Source organism: Microtus ochrogaster, chromosome 4 (genome assembly GCF_000317375.1).
Source record: "Microtus ochrogaster isolate Prairie Vole_2 chromosome 4, MicOch1.0, whole genome shotgun sequence".
NCBI classification, from domain to species: domain Eukaryota; kingdom Metazoa; phylum Chordata; class Mammalia; order Rodentia; family Cricetidae; genus Microtus; species Microtus ochrogaster.
In genome coordinates this window covers 84051965-84077277 of record NC_022011.1, presented here as the reverse complement: position 1 = coordinate 84077277, position 25313 = coordinate 84051965, and the positions used below count along the sequence as shown (strand labels likewise).

Below are 25313 nucleotides of genomic sequence, written 5' to 3'. Positions count from 1 at the left end.
TTTCATCTGAATTTTGATTAACAGAAAGTGAGGTAAAGTACTGAATACATATATTGCATTCATATATGGCCCTTGAAAGGGCTACTCTCCAAAAGGATTTTAATTTGAAGTGTCTATTTTGCTAGCTCTCTTACAAATGCTGACCTGCAAAAATTGATGCATGTATAATAGATGTTGTTCATGGTTACTGTGCCTAGAGTGACTGTAACTTTTGAGGAGAGTGTTGTTTGGTTTGCCTAGGGTTTATGTTAGAAGAAAGAGCATGCTCACTGGATGATTACCCATCTTCCCTGACGTTCTCTTTCAGTTCCAAGTAGATTTCTTTTTTTTTTTTTTTAAGAACAGCTTTGGTTTGTAAACAAATGTCAAAGACAGTGTAGAGTTCCTGTTTTTCTTGCACCAAGTTTCTCCTTTTATCATAACAAGAAGGTATGTTTGTAGCCATGTGATATGTTCATTTTGTTAACCGAAGGCTGTATGTTACTCTTTTCTGTTCTATGATACCATTTGAGTTCTAGTAATGTTTAGTTGTCTTTTATTCTTAGACAGCTTCTAACTGAAATGGTTTCTGGATTTTTCTTTGTTTTTTGACATTCAGAGATCTTTCCCTAACATTTTTTTGATAAGGAGTTTTTAGATAATTTTATTCTTAAAAAAAATTGGTTATTTTTTGCTATGAAGGAATAAGCATACAATGTAGGGATCTCTGTGCATAAAGATTAGGTAGAAATGTTTGCTGCTATTATGGACTAGAAGACAGGAAGATTTTTGTCTCATTTTAAAAAGCGATAACGCTTAGACAAATGAAAAATGAAATTTGCCACAATATAAACTTCTGAGTACTCTCTATATTGTATAGAAATGTAAGTATTTGGGAATGATGAAAAATTAAATTTCTTTCAAGATCTTGATTATATAAGACTAAATTTTTCAAGGACTAAACTTCATTTTCAAGATCTTGAAATCGAGAACTATATTTAATTCTAATGTACTCTCTTAGTTACGGTTACTGTTGCTATGATGAAATACCAAGACCAAAAGCAACTTGAAGAGGAAAGGCTTATTTTTCTTTGGCTTAAACTTCCACATTGTTATTCATCATCAAAGGAAATCAAGACAGGAACTCAAACAGGGCCAGAACCTGGAGGCAGGAGCTGATGCAGAGGCCATGGAAGGGCGCTGCTTACTAGCTTGCTTCTCATGGCTTGCTCAGACTGCTTTCGTATAGAACCCAGGACACCAGCTCAGGTGTAGCACCACCCACAATGGGCTGTGCCCTCCCCTATTGATCACTAATTGAGAAAATGCCTTACAGCAGGATTTCATGGAGGCATTTCCTCAACTGAGTCTCCTTCCTCTCAGATGAATTGTAGCTTTGTCAAGGTAACAGATAAAACCAGCCAGTACAGATGAATAGGAGATTTTTGAGTTTACATGTGCCTTGATCCTGTTGAGTTAGAGGGCCTTATTTCCTTGATACCCTCTATCCCTTTTGGTTCTTACACTGGATACTCCTCCTATTCTGTGGATTCCCTTATCCCTGAGGGGAGGGATTTGATGGAGAAACCCATTTAGGGATGTTTCAGATTTCTCTTAGTCTGTTTAATGTCTGGCTGTGAGTCTGTGTTTGTTCCCTTCTACTACAGGAGGAAGCTTTGTGATGACGGCTGAGCAAGGCAATGATCAATGAGTACAGCAGAACGTCGTTAGGAGTAATTTTATTGCTATGTTCTTTTAGTGGAATAGTAGTATTTGGTTTTTCCTTTAGTCTTTGGGCTATCTAGTCTTAGGTTCTTGGTCACCCAAGCCGTGTTGGGTATGGGTTTCATCTCGTGGAGTGGGCCTTAAGTCAAATCAGATATTGGTTGGTTACTCCCACAAGCTTTACCCACCATTGCATTAGCATGTCTTGTGGGTAAGACATGTTGTATGTAGATCAAAGGGTTTGTAAGCTGGGTTGTTGTTTTTTTTCTCCTTTGGTAAAGTACTTTCCTGTACCAAAGACAATGGTATATATAGGTAGTCTCTGTGTAGGCACCAACTAGACTTCTCCACATTCAGTGAGCTCTGTAGGTGTCTTCAGCAATAGGGACTTGCCACCAGTTTATGGATAGCAACCTATAGTGTTGGCAACAAACTCATTTTTTTGTTTGTTTGTTTGTTTTTGTTGTTGTTTTTCCTGTAGGACCCCTATGGCCAACAACTCAACTTAAATGGAATTTATTTCTGGATTCCTGGAAGCTTCATTTGGTGACAAGAGCTGTTCAGTTTGGGGTTCTGTTTCCCCCTTTATTTGGTGGTTTAATTTAGATTGTCTTCATATATTTATATGTTTTAGGAAGCTTCTACTGTATTAGGTTTCCATACTACCCCTCAAAAGGCCCTTAATTTTAGCTCCTCCTCCTTATGTTCCTCCCTTGTCATTCTCCCTTTCCCCCTCCCCACTTGATCCCCTGTTCCCGTTGTTCTCCACCCCATCCCACCTACAGCCATCTATTCTGTTTACCTTTCCTAGAGAGATTTATCTGTCCCCTCCTAGTCCCTTACTCTGTACCTAACCTTTGTGACTCTAGATTATACCTTGGTTATTATTGACTTAACAGCTAATATCCACATATAAGAGAATACATACATTTTTGTCTATCTTGAGTTACCTTACTCAAGATGTTTTCTAGTTCCACCCATATACCTGGGAATTTTACAATTTCATTTAAAAAAACAGATGAGTAATAGTCCATATTGTAAATGTACCATATTTTCTCACCATTCATCTGTTGAGGATATCTAGGTTGTTTCAATTTCTGGCTATTATGAATAGAACAGCAGTGAACATGGTTGAGCAACTGTCTCTTTGGTAGCATGATGTCTCCTTTGGGTGTATGCCCAAGAATAATATAGCTGAATCTTAAGGTAGATTGATTCCCATCTTCCTGAGGAACTGCCACATTGATTTCCATAGTGGCTGTATCAATTTTCAGTCTCACCAGCATGGAGGAGTTTTCCCCTTACTCTACATCCTTGCCAGCATGAATTGTTATTTGTTTTATTGTCATAACCATTGTGACAGGTGTAAGATGAAATCTAAATCAAGAAGACCTTTTTTTAAAAAAAAAATATCCTGGAGATTGGATAGAATAGAGAACAAAACTGAGACATAAAATTTAGGATATAATATAATCTACTATAGATATGAGAGGAGGTCATGAATCATACAAAGTTATGGCAGTGTCAGTGGAAAAGGAGCAACTAGAGCAGTGGTTTTCAACCTCTGCGTCGTGACCCCTTTGGGAGGGTTGATGACCCTTTCACGGGGTTGCATAACATACTTACTTTGTGATTCATTACATAGCAAAACTATAGTTATGAAGTAGCAATGGAAATCTTATGGTTATGGTCATCACAACAAGAAGCACTGTATTAAAGGCAGTATTACAGGAAGGTTGAGAACCACTGGACTAGCTAGAGAAAGTAGATTGACATAGTTTGATGTGTTTGCATTTGGAAAGTAGTGGGTAGTTGGAGGAGTCATTAAATCATCTAGATATCTACCAAGTCTCTTGAGAGGCATAGCAAAAATAAAGCCTCGTAGTGTAGTTTTTAAGACATGGTGCCCTTTCTATGTGAGAATGTTCAAACAGTTATGTGGTTGCACAGTCTGTCCAGTATTGCAAGGAGATACTTCCATGAATAGTCCATAGCTTCAAATCACTATTGGAAATGCCTAGGTCAATTTTGAAAAGTAAAATTAAGTTATATTTTCATTATAGAATATTCAGCTCAAGAATTATTAACAGAAAGCTACAGAGAAAGATTTTAATTTTTAAATTTTTTTTTCATTTTACATACCAACCACAGTTACCCCTCCTCCCCCTCCCACACCCACCCTCTACCTCCTCCTGAACCCATCCCCCATCCACTCCTCTGAAAGGGTAAGGCCCCCCATGGGGAGTCAACAAAGCCTGGCACATTAAGTTGAGGCAGGACTAAGCCCCTCCCCACTGCTGAGCAAGGCATCCCACCATAGGGAATGGGCTCCAAAAAGCCAACTCATGCACCAGGGACAGATTTTAATTTTTACATGGTTAGATTTTCACTAAAGAAACCCCAAAATAACTTGTGAAGCATTTAACGTATAAATTAAATATTTTATTATTTTAATTTATATGAGTGGTTTGCCTGCATGTATTGTACCACGTGTGTGCCTGGTGCTAGAAGAGGCCCAAAGAGGGTATCAGATTCCCTGGAACTGGAGCTGTTGATCACAATGTTGGTATGTGTGCTGGAAATCAAACCCAGGTCCTGTGGGAAAACAACCATTGCTCTTAACACTGAACCATCTCTCCAATCCCCAAATATCTGTATTTTTTTTTTTTTAAAAGAAATATCTAGAGGCTGGAGAGATGGCTCAGCTTACAGAAGACCTGGGTTCCCTTCCCAGCACCTAGTGGTGATGTACAGGCATTTGCAGGTTTAGTTCCAGGGGATCTGATGAGGACTCCAGGCATGATGCATGTGGTGGGCATACATACACAAAGGCAAACACTTACATAGAAAAGAAATAATTTATATATATATATATATAAAAATTATTCCTATGTATATAGGAATTTATATATATAAATTATTTCTATGTAAGTGTGCTTCATGCCTTCCAGGTGCCCGTGAAAGACTGAACAGGGCACTGGAACCCCTAGAACTGAGATTACAGACAGTTGTAAGCTGCCATGTGGGTTCCAGGAACTGAACCTACTCTGCTCCTAAGTGCTGAGTCAGTTTTCCATTCCTATAAAATGTAGTCCCTGTAGGAACTAGATTGCTTAAGAATGCTTCCACTTTTATTTCTTTACTTTTCATTTTTCCAGTGTTAGGGATTGAACTCAGGGCTTTGCTGATTTCCCGCAGTTGTTCTACTACCTAACTATAGCTCCCCACGCAGTCCAGATTGACTTTGAGTCGATCTCTGCCTTTGCCTCTTTACTACTTGAATTCTGTGTGGTTTACTATACTTGGCTTTAGATTGCTTAGTTTTTGGTTATTGTAATCCATGGAACCTGTTTATTAGTGCTAATACTAATAACTACTGCTTATTAAGTGCTTTTCATGTGCTCTGGCTAAGCTCTTAATGTTAATTTTCTCTTTCTTTACAGTAACCATAGTGATTAAGTATTTTCTTTATGAGGAAGCAAAGTTGAGAGATGTCATCAGTTTAGAAAAGGCTGTGTGCATATGCAGTAAACAATGTAGCTGAAGCTAAGGAAGATTGAGTAGAGAGTCTTCTTATCATAACATTGTTTTAGAATTACTTTTAAACTTCTTTTGTTTATTCTAATGTAATTTGAGTCTGGCTTAGTTTTGAATTTAAACTAGTATAGCTGGGCATATTCTTATATTTGGTAACTAAATTTTGTTGACTGATTATTAATGTCATCTTTCCGTCGAGAATTTAAGGCTGGAGTGTAGCTCAGTTGATAGAATGTCTGTCTAGGGTATGTGAAGTCCTGGGCCTGATGCTACATGCCTCTAATTCCACTACCGGGAGATGGAGACAGGAGGATCAGAAGTTCCAGGTCCTTCTAAGGAGTTTGATATATGTACTCTATGATTTATGTACCCTATGATATATCTACTCTATCTAAACAAACATTTTTTTTTTTAAAAAACTGTCAGATAGAATCCAAATCGAAAATGTACTTTTACTGTTTAGACCAATGAACATATAATTTCTTTAGTTTCAACCCAGTAATTTAGACTTGTGACAGTTTACTGTGATGTACAGAATTAAAAAGTCACAAAGGGTCTCTTTATTTGCTCTCTGATGCTAAGGTGTGAGAGGGACTGTTTATGTCACTTAGGTCATCTAGTAGATCATGAAACAGTCTGTGTAGCCAGTCAGTAAATAGCTGGAAGGGCCATGTGCTCCTTTTGTGCCTTTTCCCAATTGTTGATAATATGTAAACAAAAACTACAAACCCAGTGGCAGCTTCAATCTGGCACATTGGACCAATCTCTGCTGTAGAGAATTTTGTAATTTCTAAAATTGAAAGCCAAGGTTATGTATGACAGAACATTATATATACACAAGAGAAGTTTTTCTTCTCTGAATATATTGCACAAATCAGTGTCCCAAGAAGGTAACCATAGTGTGAAGGAGTAGGTACCTAAGTAGTTGAAGCATACTTTTTAAATAGTGTTCTTAGGACTACTTAAATTATTTTATTATTCCAGAATATACATGTATATATTTCCTTATTAAAATTATTATTTTTAGTATTGAAAAACAAATCTACTATTTGAAATTTTCACCAATTCTGATGTTTTCTTTTTCGTATCACTGTTGGAAGTTATAAAAAGATGTGACACTTAACTGGGTGGTGATTTTATTACATTGAATTTGTCAGTAGACAAATCAAGTTGGTTTTTTATTGTTTTGTTTTTCAAGACAAAGTTTATCTTGTGTGTATGTAACCTTGGCTGTCCTGGAACTCACTGTGTAGATCAGGCTGGCCTTGAACTCAAGAGATCAGCCTGTTTCTGCCCCCTGAGTGCTGGGAAAAAGTGTGCGCCACCGCCGCCTGGCTAGTTTGGTTGTATAAATTTGTACAATTGGATTATGGGTTCATAGAAAGAGTTCTCTAGTTTGTATGTTCTGTAGAATTCACATTATAAATGCTTAGAAACAGTGCCTGTTGGTGCTAAAAAATTTCAGTAAACGTCATTTATGGTTGTGGCTAATATATTAGACATTAAGTCTAGAATATATTATTATTCTCAGAGATTCGTCAGCGAACTGCAGCTCAGAGAAACCTTTCCCCAGCACCAGCGAGCTCTAATCAGGGCCCTGCTCCACAAGTTCCAGTCACTCCTGGGCCTTCAAAGGATGCATCGGCTCCAGGGGGACCTCCGGAAAGGACTGCTGCTCCAGCCTTACCCAGGCGCCTTGGATCCCCTGCTACTTCAGTGCCTGGAATGGGTAAACACAGCACTTAATGTTATTTACAGTTTATATTGTTTTCTCTGGTTACCAATAAAATGGGCCATTTTCAGACAGTATGGAAATGGCATTTCATTTGGAAATAGCAGAGCAGTTATCTGATTAAGCAGGAGTTCCATATTCAATTAGCTATAACTCTTTACAGCTGGCACCTTGTGATACCAAACCTATTTCTTGAGCTCATTTAACTGTTATGGCTTCTTTGTTTAAATGGCAATAAAACTTTGTAGCGTTCTGTAGTCTACAGTGTAGCATTATCTTTTTATATTCAATTCTTAGAATGGCTCTAGATTTATATATGGTTGGGATAGAGGGGAACACTTTAACAAGTACTTATATTCTTTGCTAATTCCTCATATAGACACTAAAACATGACAATTACCATATTTCAGGAAAAATATTCAAGCATTGTAGTGCCTGATAATACTTCTGTAAATATGAGCTAGTAGATTTTTTTCTCCTAAGTCATGGAACTATAGTATTTTCTGATAGGCTTCTTTTAAGTTCTATTAAGAGTGTGATTGATCTGTGGATTTTATCCAGCGCTGTAACATATGGCCAGCCACTTTTTATTTTTTGAAGTGTGATTAGAGCAAGGAAATCTATTCATTGCTTTAGCAGATGACATGGTTTGTGTAGATTTCCATGTCAGATTATTAAGTAAGAGTAAACTGTATTTTATTTATGGTATTTAATTCTAATTGAAGTACTTTAGCACTGCATGACTAGTTGCTACTTTCTAGAGTAATGATTTTGAGAGTAGACACTACTTTAATCAGTTGGGTATTTAGAGCATTTATTAAATAGAAAAACCCCAATGTTATTTATGGTAGATTTTTTTGCTTGCATTCCTATAAAAATGCAGCTAAGGTTTTAGAAGACTAGGAAACTATTGATTTACAAGGTAAGAGAACTGACTATGAATGGAATGCATAAAAATCTTAGTATTTAAAATAATTTTAATACCTTACAATTTTATGTATAATGATAAAATAGTTATATATTTGTGAAATTGAGACAGCTTAATGGGCTGAAACAGTTCATTTTTTTTAGTTGTTTTGTAGGTGATTTGAGATACCCATAATTTGTAAATTCAAATTTTGTTTGTTTAAGAACCGAAGACTTGGGTAAGAGTCTGACTCGCAGGCAACTTAGCCACGTATATAGTTGTAAGGACTGCACTGTCTAGTATATAGTTGTAAGGACTATACTGTCTAGTATATAGTTGTAAGGACTATACTGTCTAGTATAGGGCTATACAAGCAACTAGCTTAACTTCCATGTGCATGTAAATAAAACATGTTTTGCATACATTTCTAATTAGCTTCTATGAAAATACTGTTTATATTGTACATTGCCAAAAATGTGAATGAGTTAAATAATTTATTATAGAGAAAATTAGTAATTCATTTTTCTATTCCAACATGTTTGTGAGAGAATCAATTTAATGTATATTACCGCAGTGCTCCCATATGTTTGAAAATTAATAAGCAGCAGGTACTTGATAATTTGCCAAACTGTAAAAATGCCCCGTATTCCTACAATAATTGCTTTTGATGTTTATTATTTACTGTTCCCCATGACATCATGAGTATTAAGATGCATTATTTTTAAAGTTGCCAAGTTATTTAATCAAGTTATTACCAAGTTGCAGGAAGCCTAAGATACTTGAATGAAATCTTTTGTTTTATGTATCCAGATTGCTTTGTGGATATGTTCACTTTAAATATGTAAAAGTAAAATACTCCAGCCACCTAAATTGATATAAATGCTTTCAAAATCTAATTTGAAAACTGGGAATGTAGCTCAGTGGTAGAATGTTTGCCTAAGTACTGTATTAGCTACACATATATTTTTATGTTTCCTTTTTCTTTTTAGTTCAGCTAAATATTTTCTAATTTCTGTTGTTTTGATTTTGCTTTGCATCCTGAATTAGTTAGATAGTTTTAAATGCTTGATGAGCTTTAAGATGTTTTCTGCTGCTGATTCTAATTCTTTTGTAGTCAGAAAATATACTGTGTGCTGTTTGGATCTGATTAAATGTATTGAGGCTTGTTTAATGACCCATTATGCCATGTCTTGGTAACTGCTTTCTCTCTGTTTGAAAAAAAAAAATCATGTATTTGTTCTCTAGGGTAGAGCAGTTCTAAAAGTCCATTAGATAAAGCTGGTGTTAGTGAGTGTTCAAGTCTTTTTTTCCCCCTGATTTTTTTGTAGATTTATTTATTTTTAATCAATTATTGGTAACAAAATGTTAAAACCTTTAATTATAATTTTTATTTGTCTATCTTTTCTTGAATTTCTGTTAGTTTTTGTGTTATGGGTTTGACGTTCTGTTATGATGCACTTGGATGTTTGGCATAGTTGTACTTCAAGGAAAAGCTGTATGTCATTATCCATTTGTAGGTGTGTGTGCGCGCGTGGGTGTGCGCGTGGGCGTGCGCGTGGGTGTGTGCATGGATGTGCGCATGGGCATGGAGGTCTGTTGAAATAATAGCGGCGGGGCTGTGTCCCTGCACCCGGCCGCCCTCTCAGCTAGCTTTACCCGAAATAATTACACAGAAACTGTATTCTTTTAAACACCGCTTGGCCCATTATATCTAGCCTTTTCTCAGCTAACTCTCGCACCTGGACTAGCCCATTTCTTATAATCTGTGTAGCCCACGAGCTGGCTTACCAGGAATGATCTTAACCTGCGTCTGCCTGGAGTGGGAGAGTCATGGCGACTCCTTGACTCAACTTCTTTCTCCCAGCCTTCTGTTCTGTTTACTCCGCCTATCTAAATTCTACCCAATAAGAGGCCAAGCAGTTTCTTTATTACTTAACCAATGAAACAACAGATAGAAAGATGACCCACCTCCATCAGAGGTCAGAGACAACTTGCGGGGTTAGGGTCTCTCCACTGCGTGGACTCCAGAGACTGAACTCACGCCCTCAGGCTTGGTGGTAGGCACCTTTACCCACTGAGCCATCTTGCTGGTCTCTAGTTCTTGATAAGTTGATGCCTTTGTCCTTGTGACCTTTATAGTCATTTAAAGTTTCTTATGCTTAGTGTTAGCATATTTTTGTATTTTACTTAAAATTTATTTATTTTTCTAGTTTTTTTTTTAAAAGCATGTTCGTAGCATATATTGAAGAGTTGCTTCTTTGTCCTGTCTGAGCCTGTTTCATCTTGCCGTGACTGTGTTTGGGTTTGAGCTTAAACATTTTGTGGGACGTGAGCTCCTTTGTCCCATGCGTGTGCTGTCCTTTTCTCCATTTGCTCTTATCCTTTGAACTGAAATTTTTGTGACTACATTTAATCTTTTTTCACTGCCATATTGTTTGTAACACTTTTGACATGTGATTTTAATGGTTGTGTTGATATTTAGTAAATACCTCTAATCACAGTTGTTCATGTGATGTGATACCATCTCACATATAGTTTTAAAGATCTGACAAAAATACAGTTAACAATTTCCCTCTCTTGGCTTTTCCTTTTATTTTACATTTTACTTCTTATACATATTATAAGTCTCACAATTTTTTTTTTTAATTTAATCGGTTATGCAGTCTCACTATCTAGTCTTGGCTGGTTCACAACTAAGCCCAACCTTCTGTGTTTGTGAGCCTAGTACCCATGGAGAACAGAAGAGGTGTCAGATGTTAATGGGACTGGAGTTACAGATGGCCGTGAGCCTCCACTGGGTGCTCCTCCACTGGGTGCTCCTCCACTGGGTGCTCCTCCACTGGGTGCTGGCAAACAAGTCCAGTTCCTGTGCAAGAACAGCCAGGGCTGGGCCACCCCTGGAGCTTAGATCTACTTTTTGGTTTTGTTTGTTTGTTTTTATTTTTTTTGTTTTTATACCTGTTGTCACTTCCTTTGGCTTTAAGGATTTTTAAAAATTATTCCTGTAATGTAGTTTGGCCAATGAATGATTTCTTTATTTTAAACATTTGGAAAAAGATCTTATTTTGCCTTATTTTTGTTTAAAAAAGATATTTATGCTGGATACAGATTCTAGTCTGACAGCTTTCATTTTCAGAATGTTAAAGATAGGTTTTGTTTTAGCCTGCATCTGATTAAAAGTCTTCTGTTGCCTTTTTCTCTATAACGTACCCCTTTCGGCCTATTATTAAGCACTTTGTGTGTACAAAATAGTGTGTCTTATGTTTGGGATTTGTTAAGATTCTTTTATCTGTGTCTTTACAACTCAAATTTGGAAAAAGTTATATACTATTTCTTTAATTATGTATACCTTTTTCATTTCTCTACAGAACTGTTCATTGTTATATAACTTAATGATTCCCCCACCCCACCCCCCGCTCCCTTAATTTTTGGTCTATTTTGTTACATTTTATATGGTTTTTATTGCCATGTCTTCAACTACACTAATACCTTTTTTATAATGTCTAAATGTCTGTTTATTTCATCTGTGGGTTTTTTCATCCTACACATTGTGTAGACTTCTGTGAAGTTTGGTGTTGATACTTGTAGTTTGTCTCATGTCTTTTTTAGCACACCTACATTCTCAAACACGTGGAAGTGTTTTAGTATTTTTCCCTACTAATTCAGTCACATCTGAGACAATTTTTTTCACTGTACATTGTACTTTTGTTTGTTTGTCTGGCTAGTATTTTTTGAATGCCAGAAATGGCAGATTTTATATTACTGGGTATGTTTCTTCTTCTTCCTCCTACCCACCTCCCTTTTTCTTCCTTCCTCCGTCCCTTTCTCTCTCCCTCCCTCCTTCCCTCCCTCCCTTCTTCCCTTCCTTCCTTTTTTGAGTTTTTTTATTTTTTTATTTTTTTTAACTCTAGCTCTTGGAAACAGGCAGTCATTCTGATTGTGTGTGAATACTGTTTTCTTTAATCTTTTGGAGATTTTTCTACTCTGTTTTTTAGATACATGGGCTGGTCAGTAATCTGCTGAGTGTTTTGAGAGGCCCTCTGTAGATGCTTAATTGTAACAGGGTTTCTATTGGGCCACCAACAGCTCCCAGATCATAACATGGAGACTTACTAGTTATGAATACTCGGTCTTAGTTTAGGCTTGTTTTTGGCTAGCTTTTTAAATTGAAATTAACATGTTTCCTCTTCTACATTTTGTTTCAGGATTTTTACCTTTCCTTCATTCTTTATGGCCTACTTTTCCTGCTTTCTCCAGTGGCTGGTGGCTGCTTGCCTGGTCCTGATTGTCTCCCTCACTCTCTTCTCTCTGGAGCCTAGATTCTTCCTCCTGCTTATTCTCTCTGCCTGCCAGCCCTCCTATCCCTCACTGTCTAGCTATTGGCCATTCAGCTTTTTATTAGACCAACCAGGTGCCTTAGGCAGGCAAAGTAAAACAACAACACATGTTGATATAATTAAACAAATGCAACATAAACAAATGTAAGACAGCTTTACATAGTTACAGTAATATTCCACAACACTTAAGTGCTTTTCTTTCTTCATGTTGCCCCCTTCTCTGGCCCTGTCCTGAGTTTGAACTGCATCTGTTTCCCCAGAGCCCCAGTGCTGTCTTATCAACTCTGGGGACAACCGTGTTTACCTCCTACCTCTGTTTAGAAACTGACTGTAAGCAAAAAGTTGGGGCAGTTGCAGGGTTTGTCTTTTTAGTTTTCTAAGGGAAATTTAACATATATTGTTTGATGCACATGTTGTTGATTTTTAATACACTTTCCATATTTCTCACAGTCTTTGGGGAAGGTAACCCTGATGTCTTACTCTGAGTCCAAAGTGGAAGTCTAAATTACTATCATAGACTTTTTAGTAGATTTTAATAGTATAGTTTATTAAACATTTCATGCTGTATAGAGATTTATAAGAGTTAGTATTTTGTTTTGTTAAAATCTTTCAACAAATGTTAAATATTCTAACACAACTGAATCACTTTGGTAGTTGAATTAAATATTGTATATGTATTGTATACACACAAATTTCTTCTGATTTTTATTTCTTTGCTAGGCCTTCATCCTCCAGGTCCACCCTTAGCAAGACCCATTCTCCCCCGAGAACGAGGTGCTCTGGATAGAATTGTTGAATATTTAGTTGGTGATGGTCCACAGAACAGGTATTGTTTGCTGCACTAGTAGATAAAGGAACATTAAAAAAAATTACTGGCCAGTATATGTGTATATTTGTGATATTTTGTGGCTTGTAGTTGTTATCATTTTAGAGAAATTGAATTATTTTTGTTCCAACTGTTAAAACTGAAGAGAGGAAAAATAGTACAAACCTGGTAGGTTAATGAGAAGTGGAATTTTTTATATGTATCACTGTTGGTGGTGGTGATGGTAATACTTCCAATAGTAGTAAAAAATGTGCATTATTTAGCTCTTACTATTTTAAAAACGTTTTTCAGATTATTGTATTACTTGGTCCTTACCATAAATCCAGGAAGGTCGTTATGAGTGTGCAAAGCATTTGTCATTGTGTAGGCTTAAAAAAAAAAACTCTACTTTGAAAAAAACTTCTCTAGTTAGTATCAGTTTCATAAAGGGAGCATAGTTTAATGCTAATATAAGTTGTATGTTATTCAAAACAGAATGATCTGATTAAGCCAACCATCTGATTAGAGACCAGAAAATGAGAATGAGGTTTAAGTATAACTGATAATGAGAAAGGTACAGGAACCACATCATAAAAAAAGTTACTATTGGTGCTAATTATATAGAACTGAATGTATTTATTTTCTGTAAGGGTTTTCAGTGTTTCTTCTTTATCTTATTTTTTTATAATATTTATTGTGACTCTCTAAGAAAGTTCCATCATTTCCAGCCTTAATAAAACACATTTTGGAAGTTTTCATCTCCAGTAATAAATCAATGAGATATTTAAGTGTTTTATTGCTAAACTTTAAAAAAAGATTTATTTTTTTATTAAGTTTTGAGTTGTCTGTATGTGTGTCTGTGTATATTAATGTAGGTGCACACGAGTCAGAACATGACTCCCTGGAGTTGGAGTCACAGATGGTTGGGAGCTGCCTGGTGTAGGTGCCGAGAATCAAACTCAGGTCCTCTGCAAGAGTAGTATATGCTATGATCTTAACTGCTGAGCCATTTCTCAAGCCCTCAATTCCTAAACTTGTTTCTGTTAACTTAGGATATATTCAGTTGTTCCTTAGTTTATTTTTAATGTCTTGTATATATAGATGCCCATATATACACATCTATTTACATGTGCACATATACATTCAAATGCTTATGTCCTGTTATTAGGTGCTGGGGAAAGAGCTCAGGGTCTTGCACATGCTCAGCAAGCATCCTATCACCGAGCTATACTCCCAACTCAAATCGTATTTCAAACTGGTTGAAATTTTGGTTTTGGTTAGCTTCAGCTTTTGTGTAAGGAGTGTTGTTAATGATTTGCTGACATTCATTTATTATGGCAGAGTCATCTGTATTTGACATGAGTCACAAAAGTGGCCTCTCTGGTGAACTTCATCCGAGTGTAACCAGTGTGTTATTTCCCTGTGGTGTAGGTACGCTCTCATATGTCAGCAGTGCTTTTCTCACAATGGCATGGCTTTGAAAGAAGAATTCGAATACATTGGTAAGGATTTTTGGATAGTTAGGTTTAAATATTTTACTCTTAAATGTATCATTCTCATCTACTTCCATGTAATATTTTATTTTAGGTACTGCCTGTACATATTGACCAGATACATTGTCTCCTTGTTTAATACTAAAAACAGAGGAGAAAACTAATGCAATTCCTTTTTAGAATGCACAGCCTCTAGGCCAGCTGTTCTCAGATATTCTGCTACCCAGACTCATCTACAGGGAGTCGATTTAATTACCGGGGGTGGGAGCTAAGCATTAGTGTTGACTTTTAAGATCACCAGTTATTTTCATATGCAGCCATTATTAAATGCTCACATGATAAGTTATGCTTTAGAAATTTAACATACTACATCTTCTTAGATAAGATTCTGAGTCTTAAAATATGTAATTATTCTATTGACTAGAAATCCAAGTTCAGTCAAGTATTTAAATAATTATGTAGTTTTGCTATTAAACTGTTATTTAACTTGTTACACATTTAAGATTAATATTTGAATTCTCATAGTAATCATGCAGTATGCATTAAAATTAATGTTGATTAGCACAGCTATTAATGATAGTAAGGTAGAAATTCAGAGGTTATAAATTTTAACTTGAGTCTGATTATTTATAAAAGTAATCTTGTGAATTATCTGATTAGTTCTTGAAATTTGTTTTTTCTTTCTTCATTTTTAAAAACTTCTATGTAGCTTTTCGATGTGCCTACTGTTTTTTCTTGAATCCTGCAAGAAAAACCAGACCTCAAGCTCCGCGACTTCCAGAGTTTAGTTTTGAAAAGAGGCAGGCGGTGGAAAGCTCAAGCTCAGCTGGCCCCATGTCATCAGAAAGTGCACCCTCAACACAGAGCCAGCGCAGTGAAGGTATGACTGTGCTGGTGAAGTGTTTGTCTGGTAGCGTGCATAGCCTAATAATAAGAGCACAATACTTCTAAAGATGATGGTGGGTTAATTTACCAAGTTCTTCAGCATGCATATGTCAGCTGTTGCACTGATGGCTTCTGTGATTGATATGATGTGTTTCAGTTTTCCAATGCGGATCATGTTGTGATCACAGCACTTAGCACCAGCTGGCTAAGCATTGTTTATGGAGTGAACTCTTCTAAAGTCCAAGAGACTCGACTAGGGATGCTCTCATGGAATCCCTTTGATGTGTCACAATGAAGCACTGAAATTAAGAAACAACTGTTCTAAGGGCAGAATATTTAGAATATATGGGGTGGAATAGGTGTGCGGCTACCATCAGATGGTAGAGATGATCGGAAATCAGGAACCTTAGGATTGGAAAGTCATCCTTGCTTGTTTTGGACAACTTGGTTAATATTAATAGTACTTTTTCATTTGGACAGTTTATTAGAAGTCCATGAGCTTAGCATCATCTGTGATAAAGGAGTCACTTTGTTGTATAGCAACAAGATTTACTAGAACTCGTGTTTTAGAATTATTCTTGCAAGTCTATCGTAGGAACTCTGAAGGTAGTTCCCTGGGAACTTGAGCAGTTGAAGTAGAAAGCTGCCAGCGTTTCTTGTTAGTAGTGTTCACTCACTTCCTGTCACTCATTTCTAAATTAGGAACATGGCTAAAATTATGAAACAGACCACAAGATTTTATTACTATTGCCTAGTGTTTAAATACATCCTGGAAGCTCATAAATTAAGTAACAATTATCATTCATATACATTTGATTTATTTTTCATAAAAGCATTAGAATTGCTTTAGCTGGGTTATATGAAGCAGTGAATATTTTAGATATCAGAAAGTTAGTATGAGATTCAAGATTTTTTTTTTAAACTTTGAGGAATGAACCTGAAATATGTGTGGAATTTGGCTTGGCGTTTGGCTTACTAACAAGTATCAAAGCGAACATGAATACAGACAGCTGTGACTGAGCCTGTGTACTTCCAATGCTGAGTGAATGCATCTTCGTCTCCAAGTCTGCAGCATCAACTCCAAACACAGTGTCAACCTTTTTCTTTTGCTTAAGTCATGCTCTGAGCTGCATGCTGACACATGCAAAACCATCTGCCTTGGCATTGTGACCTCTTGGAACTGAGAATAAAGGATTTTATACTGAAGATGCCTAGAGGAAAGACTGAAGTCCCTTCATGAGTAACCACGCTTATGAAAGCTAAAGTGAATGCTTGAAAGCCAATAGGATTTTTGTTTGCTTTTCTTTTTAAAGAGGAAAAGGAAAAAATACAACAAAATATAAATCTTGATAATGGGTCCTATTCTTTATTTCTTCTGCTAAGGTCAAGCTGGATAGTTAGAAAACAACACAGCCATACTTTTCCTTCTCATCTAATCTAGGAGGAACAGTCCCTCAGATGTCCCATTTTGTATCTGAAATCTCCGGAATGAAGTCTAACTGGCCCAAAGTGAACCCCAGTAAGGTAATGTTAATAGGCAAAGACTGAACTTGAGGCAGGGTCTGATGACTCCTTAGTACTAAGAGCTGAAGCAGTAATTCCATCTTGTAAAGGGCGTTTTTAGAGTAGTAACTTTTTGTACTTCTCTTTGGATTCATCAGAGTGGCCGGCCACCTTTTTCTTGTTGTTTCTTCAGAAGACGAAAACTTCTTCAAGACTCCTATTGCTGCACGATGACATAGTTATACTGGATCCTATAGCAAATGATGCCAAGTATTTCTGATGAGCAAAGAGAGCTGCATATATTTTAAACAGTGGTGGATAGATTGAGCTATTAAGTAAGACAGTATGATTTCAATCATCTCTGGACTAGTAGTCAATAGAGCTGGAGGATTAAAGTTCTGATCTCTAAATTCATTAGGGTTGTAGAAAATTGAGGACTGGACAGAAATTTTGTTTTCATTTTGTATTTTTAAAGCATATTGAAATAGCTTCTTGAGCAGGAACTGTACAGAGAATGTTGTTGGATTTACAAATACACTGAGAAGGTAACTTCCTTCTGAGGTTTTCTTCCAGCAAATATCAGTAAGTATTTCTAGAAATGATCTAGAACTAAGATTTTTTTCCTCCCAGTCTATGTCACGTGTCTTTGCAGCTAAGTTTTTTCTGGATTCTGATATTAGAAGAATTCACACTTAGGGTGAGGGTTTTAAATTTTCTGTATCACTTTTCAGAAGAGCATTGGAATCTAGTTTCACCAAAGAGACCTAGACGAAATCGTGTTAATCCTTGAACTTTTTTTACTGTACATCCAGATACTTTGATAACAGATTATAACAAAAATACAAGAAACTAGTGGTATTAATTGCTATAGTTCCAAAACTGTACCAGGTATGACATACCAACAGGGACTTGCTTTTAGATTCCTTATTTTCTTTTATGATAAAATGATACAATACATAACTATATAAAAAATTAACTCTGCCAATGGACATTGAAGTGGTTGACTGGTTTTTCCTACCCCCAAAACTGAGGTCAGAAGATGACTCAGAGAGCAAAGCCCTAGCCATGAAAGTTTGTTGAGCCACATTTGGTCCTTGAGTCCCCATCTAGGTGGAGAGAGAGCACCAGCTCCACAGTGTTGCCCTTTGGCTAAGGCACGCATGCCGTGGGATATGCTCCCCTCCAACACTGATAATGCTGCTGATGAGGGAAGTCCTTCCCAAAATGCTTTGTGTCTAAGATTCTAGTCATGGACTCTGTAATCAGCACAATGAGGTCTCCACATTATTGTGTGAGTCTAGTGCTGCTTTCTTTGCTACCATATTTGAAAAAAAAAAATAGTTTCCATTACTCAGTTATGATTATCTAGGGCCTAGGTCATTGCTTTAGTTGAAAATATCTTTTATTCACTCTATGATATGAAAATTCTTGGCTTCTATCCAGTACTGATAGTTAAGTAGACTTTATAAAATAGGAAATTTGGTAATCTGGTATTATTTTTTCTTTTATGCAGAATACTGTTACTATTAGGTCTATTGAACGAATAAGAATTTTGTTTTTAGTGTTTCTTATGATGCTCTATGATATTTTACCATTTGATACTGAAAATGTTGTTTGTTCCTGTGTATATGTTAGACTCCTCACGATGTTTCAACATTTGTTTATGTTGAGCTTCTGAGTATTTTTTTATTTTGTGTAAGATATAGATATAATTTGATCTTCTGATTCCTTTTCCCTAAACATTTCCACTTAATGATTTAGTTTTAGGTTATTGCTTCATAATGAAACTCATAATTTGTTTAACTGAATTGTTCACTAGTGATAAATAACTATATAATATTCTATATTTTGAATTTTAACTATTTTTTAAAACCTAGTTATAATTTAATTGAATTATTTATTGAGTCATTCTTATGACTTGGGATGAAATTCATGCCTTTGTTCCTTAAATATACTGACCCGAAGGAAAGCAAAAATGCCTTCTTTACAACCTATGTACTTAAAGATTGAAGTTGCCAACTTCAGTTTAATGATGAGGAGGGATATGTACAGTGTACATGTATAGTGAGCACCATAAGAAGGCCAAGTTTTGATTTCCCCACAAAGAAAAAAGAAATTATTTTGCTAGATTATTTAGTTTTCTTTAAGAGCTAGGATAAAAATCTAAAGCTAAGGCCCTTTTTATGTTTTTGCACATGTGTGTTTATAGGTGAAGCAGTAGTGTTTTTATTATACAGTTACATGGTTTTGAGTTTGAGACTTCTAGCTGAGCTGAGGCTCAGCCTAAACAGTCAGTTACTAAGTGCTATTATTTGGTAGAAAAACACCAAATTTAGTAATTTTAGAGGGAAGGTGGTGAATAAGAATAGGAACCAAAACAGATTGATTTATCATTTTTGTTTCATCATATTTTGGTATACTCTTTTTGTTTTGCATTATAGATACTAAACCTGATTTGAATTAATTTTTTATTGCATATATAATCAGGTCATTCAGGTCACTATCTTAAGTCTTAGTCTTTTGGTATCTTATGGTCAAATACTAACATATTTTAAACTGTTTTATATTACCAAACTAATTTAAACTGAAGCTTCATTAAACAAAACAAAACAGCTTTTGTTTTTATTAGAATAGGCAAATGATGTTTTCATAGAAATTGGTGCTTTGGGGATTGTATGTGGTCTTACTATAATACTGTAATGTTTCAATGTAGAATTGTTCCATATCTGTTAATTCTGTGCACCTGGTCTTTTAGGTCTTGTTTGCATGGTTTCCTGTAAGGTGGAATTGACCCCTCAACATCAAATGCTGACTGGTTTGTGTCGTAGGTGTATAACACGCCAGTTCTTTTTCAGTGTTGCTCCCATCCAGATTGGTTTTACAGATCAACCCCAGAGAAGAGAAATGCTTATAAATAGGCAGTTTGGTTATTTTCAGTTTCTACTGATCATTTCACAGGTTTTTAGTTTTCCATATATTTTCTGGAATATAATTTTGACTGGAGACTGTGTCATATTTTCTAGTTATTGAGACACATGGTATTTCTTTGAATTCATGTATTATAGGTGTTTAAAATTCCATTTCCATTCTGTGTATTAGCTTTTTATACAAACCTAGAATTTTAAAATTGGCTTTGTCTTGGTAAAGTTTTTAAAGTTAGTAATATTACAAAAGTTTAATATAATAAAGTTTGAACCTTGACCTCTCTGCTATTGTGTTTGTGTGTTAGAACTTAACCAATGGTATGTGCCTATGTTCACTTAAATGTGGTGTTTGTGGGTTGTACCCTGGCTATTAGCTTTTGTTTTGTTTTTGTTTTTTTTTAATATTTATGTATTTATTATGTATACAATATTCTGTCTGTGTGTATGTCTGCAGGCCAGAAGAGGGCACCAGACCTCATTACAGATGGTTGTGAGCCACCATGTGGTTGCCGGGAATTGAACTCAGAACCTTTGGAAGAGCAGGCAATGCTCTTAACCACTGAGCCATCTATCCAGCCCCTAGCTTTTGTTTGTTTGTTTTTTTTATATGGCTTGATGGGTTGGTTTCAGAAGGCTTACTAAACAAATGACAAATTTCTTGCTGAATAAATACTGGTTTATGGCTAGAGAGTTTGGAAAACTGTGACTTTTTTTTTAATTTATTAGATTTTTGTTTAAATACCAATCCAAATTCCCACTCACTCCTCTCCTCCCATCTCCTCCACCCACTCTCCCACCCCCCACCCCCTCTAATCCTAAGAGAGGGTAAGGCACTTTGCTTTGTGGAAGGTCCAGGGCCCTCCCTACTACATTTATGCTGAGCAAGGAATACATCCAAAGAGAATAGGATCCCAAAAAGCCAGTACATGCAGTAGAGATGAATCCCAGTGCCTCTGCCAGTGGCCCCTCAGTCTGCCCCAGCCATTCAACTGTCAACCACAGCTGGACTGGGAAGGAACAAGCATAGGCCCAAGCTGTGACTTAAAATTCCACTGTGAATAAATTCTGTGAGGGTTGAGTTACAAATGGTTGGTAACTCCTAAATTTTCTGCAGGAGAGGGTGATTGCTTTTGTAGCAGAAGTGATTTGTATATATCCATCGAGTTTTGTAGCAGAAGTGATTTGTATACATCCATAGACTTTTGCTTGCCCTTTCTGCCCTTCTAATTTAACAAAACTGAGTGACTCATTGCTTTTCTTCCCATGGTGCAGCAGTGCCCTTTAAGTTCCGTATGATAACAACCAGACTTCTATAATTGTGTTACAAGTATCATTTATGACCATCCCTCACTGCTTTGTGTGATTGCTACTATTTGGATTGTCATACAGTAAGACATTACTATTTGGATGCCCCTAATTGTGGAGTCTGAGCCTTTTGTTTCTGAGGAGAAAGTAGTTGTAACTAATCCTGTAGATGGGCATCCAGGATATAAGTTTTAGGAGATAATACTTTAAAAATATTTTCCAAATTTTGACAAAAAGGTGTGTTTGTGTTTATTAAAACCAATGTGCTTAAACCATACATTTCTAGTACTTTTACAATGGTGTGTACATAATACTTATCATTTTCTTACAAAACTATTTATTTGTGAAATTTTGGCTACATGTTACAAGGACTTTTACTAGACTCTTAAGCAGGCTGGCCTTCCCCCAGATTTTTTTGTATCAATGACATTTGTAGTTTATCATAAAGAACAATTTTGAGCATAGCAAATTTTGTCTTTTGCTTAGCTCATGTGGTTTAATTACTTTTCTGCTAGCAAGAATATTAAGTTTATTATATATATATAAAAAGGAAATGCCTTAAAGCTGGATTTTTATCTTTGACTTGAAAATTAGGTGACTCCAAGCTCTCACTGCTTCTATCACTTGCTCCCCCACCTCATTCTTTAATATTTAAAGTATTTAAGAAAGTTTAATTAATCAATTTTTATTCCTAAGTTATTATTATTAAGAGATTTAAATTAAAAATCAAAAATAATTAGAATTTAAAGGGAGTAAGTTCTCACGTAGGGACAGACTTTCTTTGTATAGACAGAAGGAAAAAGGCTGTTTTTTTTGTCCTAGCACAGTAAAGTATGGAGCATATTCTAATCCCTAAGTTTAAATGGGGGGGGGGAGTCTTGGACAGGGATAAAGAGAGACAGAACATAGAGTTGTAAAGGTGGATCTTGACTTCTCTCATTCTTGAATAATGGAAATGTATAATAAGGTCTGTAGAGTACTGCCTGCATATACACACACATACATACATACATACATACATACATACATACATACATATACACATACATACATGCTCATATGTGCTCATCACAAAAGCATAATTTATACATTGTCTAGAGTGTTAGGAAAACTATTTTCTGTTCAGGAACTTAGGAGATTGTACATTTGTTTTCTAGACTCTCACCTTATTGTCCTAGGTAGGGTTCTCTTGCTAATTTCATGGAAGAAATAGTTTATTTTACCTTATAACTCCCAACTTCCAGGTCATAGTCCATCTCTGAGGGATGTTGGGTCAAAAACTCAGGGCTGGAAACTGGAGGCAGGAACTGAAGTAGAGACTAGAGGGTGTGTTTACTGTGTTTACTGGCCTGCTCCTGTGACTTGCTCACCTTGGTGTTTTGTTTTTTAATACAACTCAAGGTCACAGTGTGCAGGGCCTCTCCTACATCAATCATTAATCAAGAAATGCCTTGGGGATGTGCCTTGCCCTCTTTGAGGAGTAGATGGGGGTGGTTGAAAGGAAGTAGGTGGAGGGGAGGAACTGGGATTGGTATGTAAAACGAAAAAAGATAGTTTGTTTTCTTTTTTAAAAAAATAAAATAAAATAAATTATAAAAAAAGAAAAAGAAGCCAAGCTAAGGCTAGGCATTCATAACTAAGAAAAAAAAAGAAGAAAGAAAATAGAAATGCCCCAAGCCCACAGGCTGATCTGAATGAGGTGATCCTTCAATTCAGTTCCCTTTTCCCAGGTGACTCAAGTCTGTGTCAAGTCATCAAAAATCAATAAATTTACAGTATCTCATCCTGTTGGGCCTTGAGTTTTGGACACTGAACTTGCCGATATATCTTTAGAAGCCTGTTGTGTATGAAAATATGGGTTCATTTCTGTCAGTCACTCAGTTACACTCATTTCTAAGTGGTGTGCTGTAGAGTTAAGTGCTCGCTGTGGAAGATGTAAGAGGTAGTAATGGACCATCCTACTGTTTCTTAGTACATGTGTAGTTTATCTCTGATTTTGCCTTATTTAGCACTTTTGACATTTGGCTATTCCTGAAGTCTTATGTCTTTCTCTTTTCAGAATCTTTAGAAGAACAAGATGTTTTTGATAATAGTGCAGAGCAGAGAGATGAAAACCTACCAGTGGCAGAGCAGACAAGCCCAGTGAGTGAAGACACATCTGGTTCAGAGGAAGCAGAGGAACAACAAGAAGAGACTGAGACCGAGGAAACCCCAGCAGCTGAAGCCAAGTCAGCCGTGCTCAGTGATGATTCTGTTTCTAATCTTGAACCAAGTGGAGAATCTTTGGTGACATAGTAGTAAATAATTCCATGTGCCTTCAACTGGATGTTTGTAGTCTTGTTGATGTCAGTTATTGCTTTTTTTTGTGGTACTCAAAAATTTGCCTTTTAGATATATGCTTAATATTATTCAAATTCAGATTGCCTAGTGAGCTCAGTGTGTTCAAGTCCTGACTACTGGGCATTGAATGTAAAAGCACGTGGTGTCAGTGAGTGTGCAGAGACCCACGAAGCTGTTAGGTACTTTGTGCATTCTTGTTTTCTACATCTATAACTTGTAAGTAATACCCATTTTGACATAGGAATTTTGGCTAGGAATAATTTCTTTAATAGTGTTAAGGATTGAAACATAATTAGGATTTTGAATTTAAAATCATTAAATTTTAACTCCTGAGATATTTGCCAGTGGGGAAGGAAATACCTGTTTAGGTGTTTACATTAGGTGACACTGAAAGCTGTAACCCTGATTACATAGGCATCGGTACGAACTCTCAGTAAGATGCACCAACAGTCAAGGGCAGAGTTTCTTTTGATGTCTTTTCCTTTGCAGCTGGGCCAAAGGCACATGATGTATATAGTTAGTTTATGTTTACGTATTAACAGATAGGAACTGCGTCTGCACTTGGCTGTACTTGAATTCTTGGTATTATTTATATTTGTAAAATAATGATGATATATAAATGGATTTTTTTTCATGTGTGTGTTTTGTTAAGGAAAATAAAGATGACCTGGCAATGTTTTTTCTTTGTTAAATATCTAGACTTCTTCACATGTGTTTTGATGGATGACCAGCTATCTGAAAAATAATTTTGGTAGAGAGAGTTCATTATATGATAAATACATATAATGTTTTGGTTTTTCATTTAGACTTTCAAATTCAGAGAAATAAGATAGTGTTTTTAATCAGAAGTTAAAATTTTCTGATTTTGAGATGCGTTATGGCATTTGTACTTTAAACTGTGAGAGACAAATACTTTTTTTAGAGTATGCAGTTAAGTGCTAATGAAGCTTACTGGATTGAACATGTATATCTAGGATCAGTGGGGAGAATTTTGATATAGACTAGTTATTCTTAAACACAATATGATAGTTTGTTCTAGCTTCCTTTTATGTGTCTTCTCCAGTATTGAAATACCTAGAAGTGAAGTCACTATGCCAGAGGAGAGACATGCTGGCATAGTATATCTGGCTAATCTTTTTGGTTATGTCTATTTCAATTCTATATACTTTTTTATCTTTTAAAAGTTTATTTTTATGATTTAATATCTCATCTGACATATATTAAAGAATCCAGTTTAACAGTCTGTGGTATTTTAGTTTAGTGCCCATAAATTCAAGCATATGGAACTAGAGACTTGAATGTCAGGTTTGTAATCCTGGGCTTTTCACCTAACCTCTCTGCATTCACTTTATTTGTAAAGTGGAAAGAATAATATCCATTTTCCATAGGTACTCGAATGATAAAAATAATTTATATGATGTGCCTAGCTTTCCTGCTGGAAAATTAGTAGATATTAGGTTACATGGTAGAATTTATTTATTATTATTATTTTTATTGAAATCCTTATGAAATAAAGAGGTTATTTCTATGGGAGATAATGAAATTTAAAAGCATGAACATTGAGTCCGTTTCTCCGCACAGAAACAGTTTGCTGCATTACTGTCATATGCTTGTGTCTAAATGATAGATTAAAGAAATGGAGAAGTGACACTGTGGAATAGAATCCTTTTAAAAAGATGTGTTTATTTTTATGAGTGTGAATGTTTCACTTGCGGAAATGCATGTGCATCACATGTGTGCCAGGTACCTGCAGGTGTCAGAAGAGGGTACCGATCCCTTGAAATGATAGTTACAGATGGTTGTGAGCTTCCACGTGGATGCTGGGGATCAGATCTGGCTGG

At 36.0% G+C, this 25313-nt stretch overlaps 1 protein-coding gene across 2 annotated transcripts in view; it reads left to right on the top strand.

The window, feature by feature from the left end:
- Positions 1–24157, top strand: part of Lnpk (lunapark, ER junction formation factor) — a 52050-nt gene extending 27893 nt beyond the window's left edge. Inside the window, exons 9-14 of one of the 2 annotated variants that reach the window (XM_026778647.1) lie at positions 6773–6970; positions 12938–13043; positions 14454–14524; positions 15225–15395; positions 16842–16924; positions 23192–23327. In XM_026778647.1, the coding sequence (XP_026634448.1) occupies positions 6773–6970; positions 12938–13043; positions 14454–14524; positions 15225–15395; positions 16842–16924; positions 23192–23200 (638 nt within the window). In that variant the 3' untranslated portion in view covers positions 23201–23327. Of the gene's footprint in view, positions 1–6772; positions 6971–12937; positions 13044–14453; positions 14525–15224; positions 15396–16841; positions 16925–23191 lie in introns of both variants that reach the window. The other variant, XM_005346588.2, reaches the window with a different exon arrangement.
- Positions 24158–25313: the final 1156 nt, after the last annotated feature.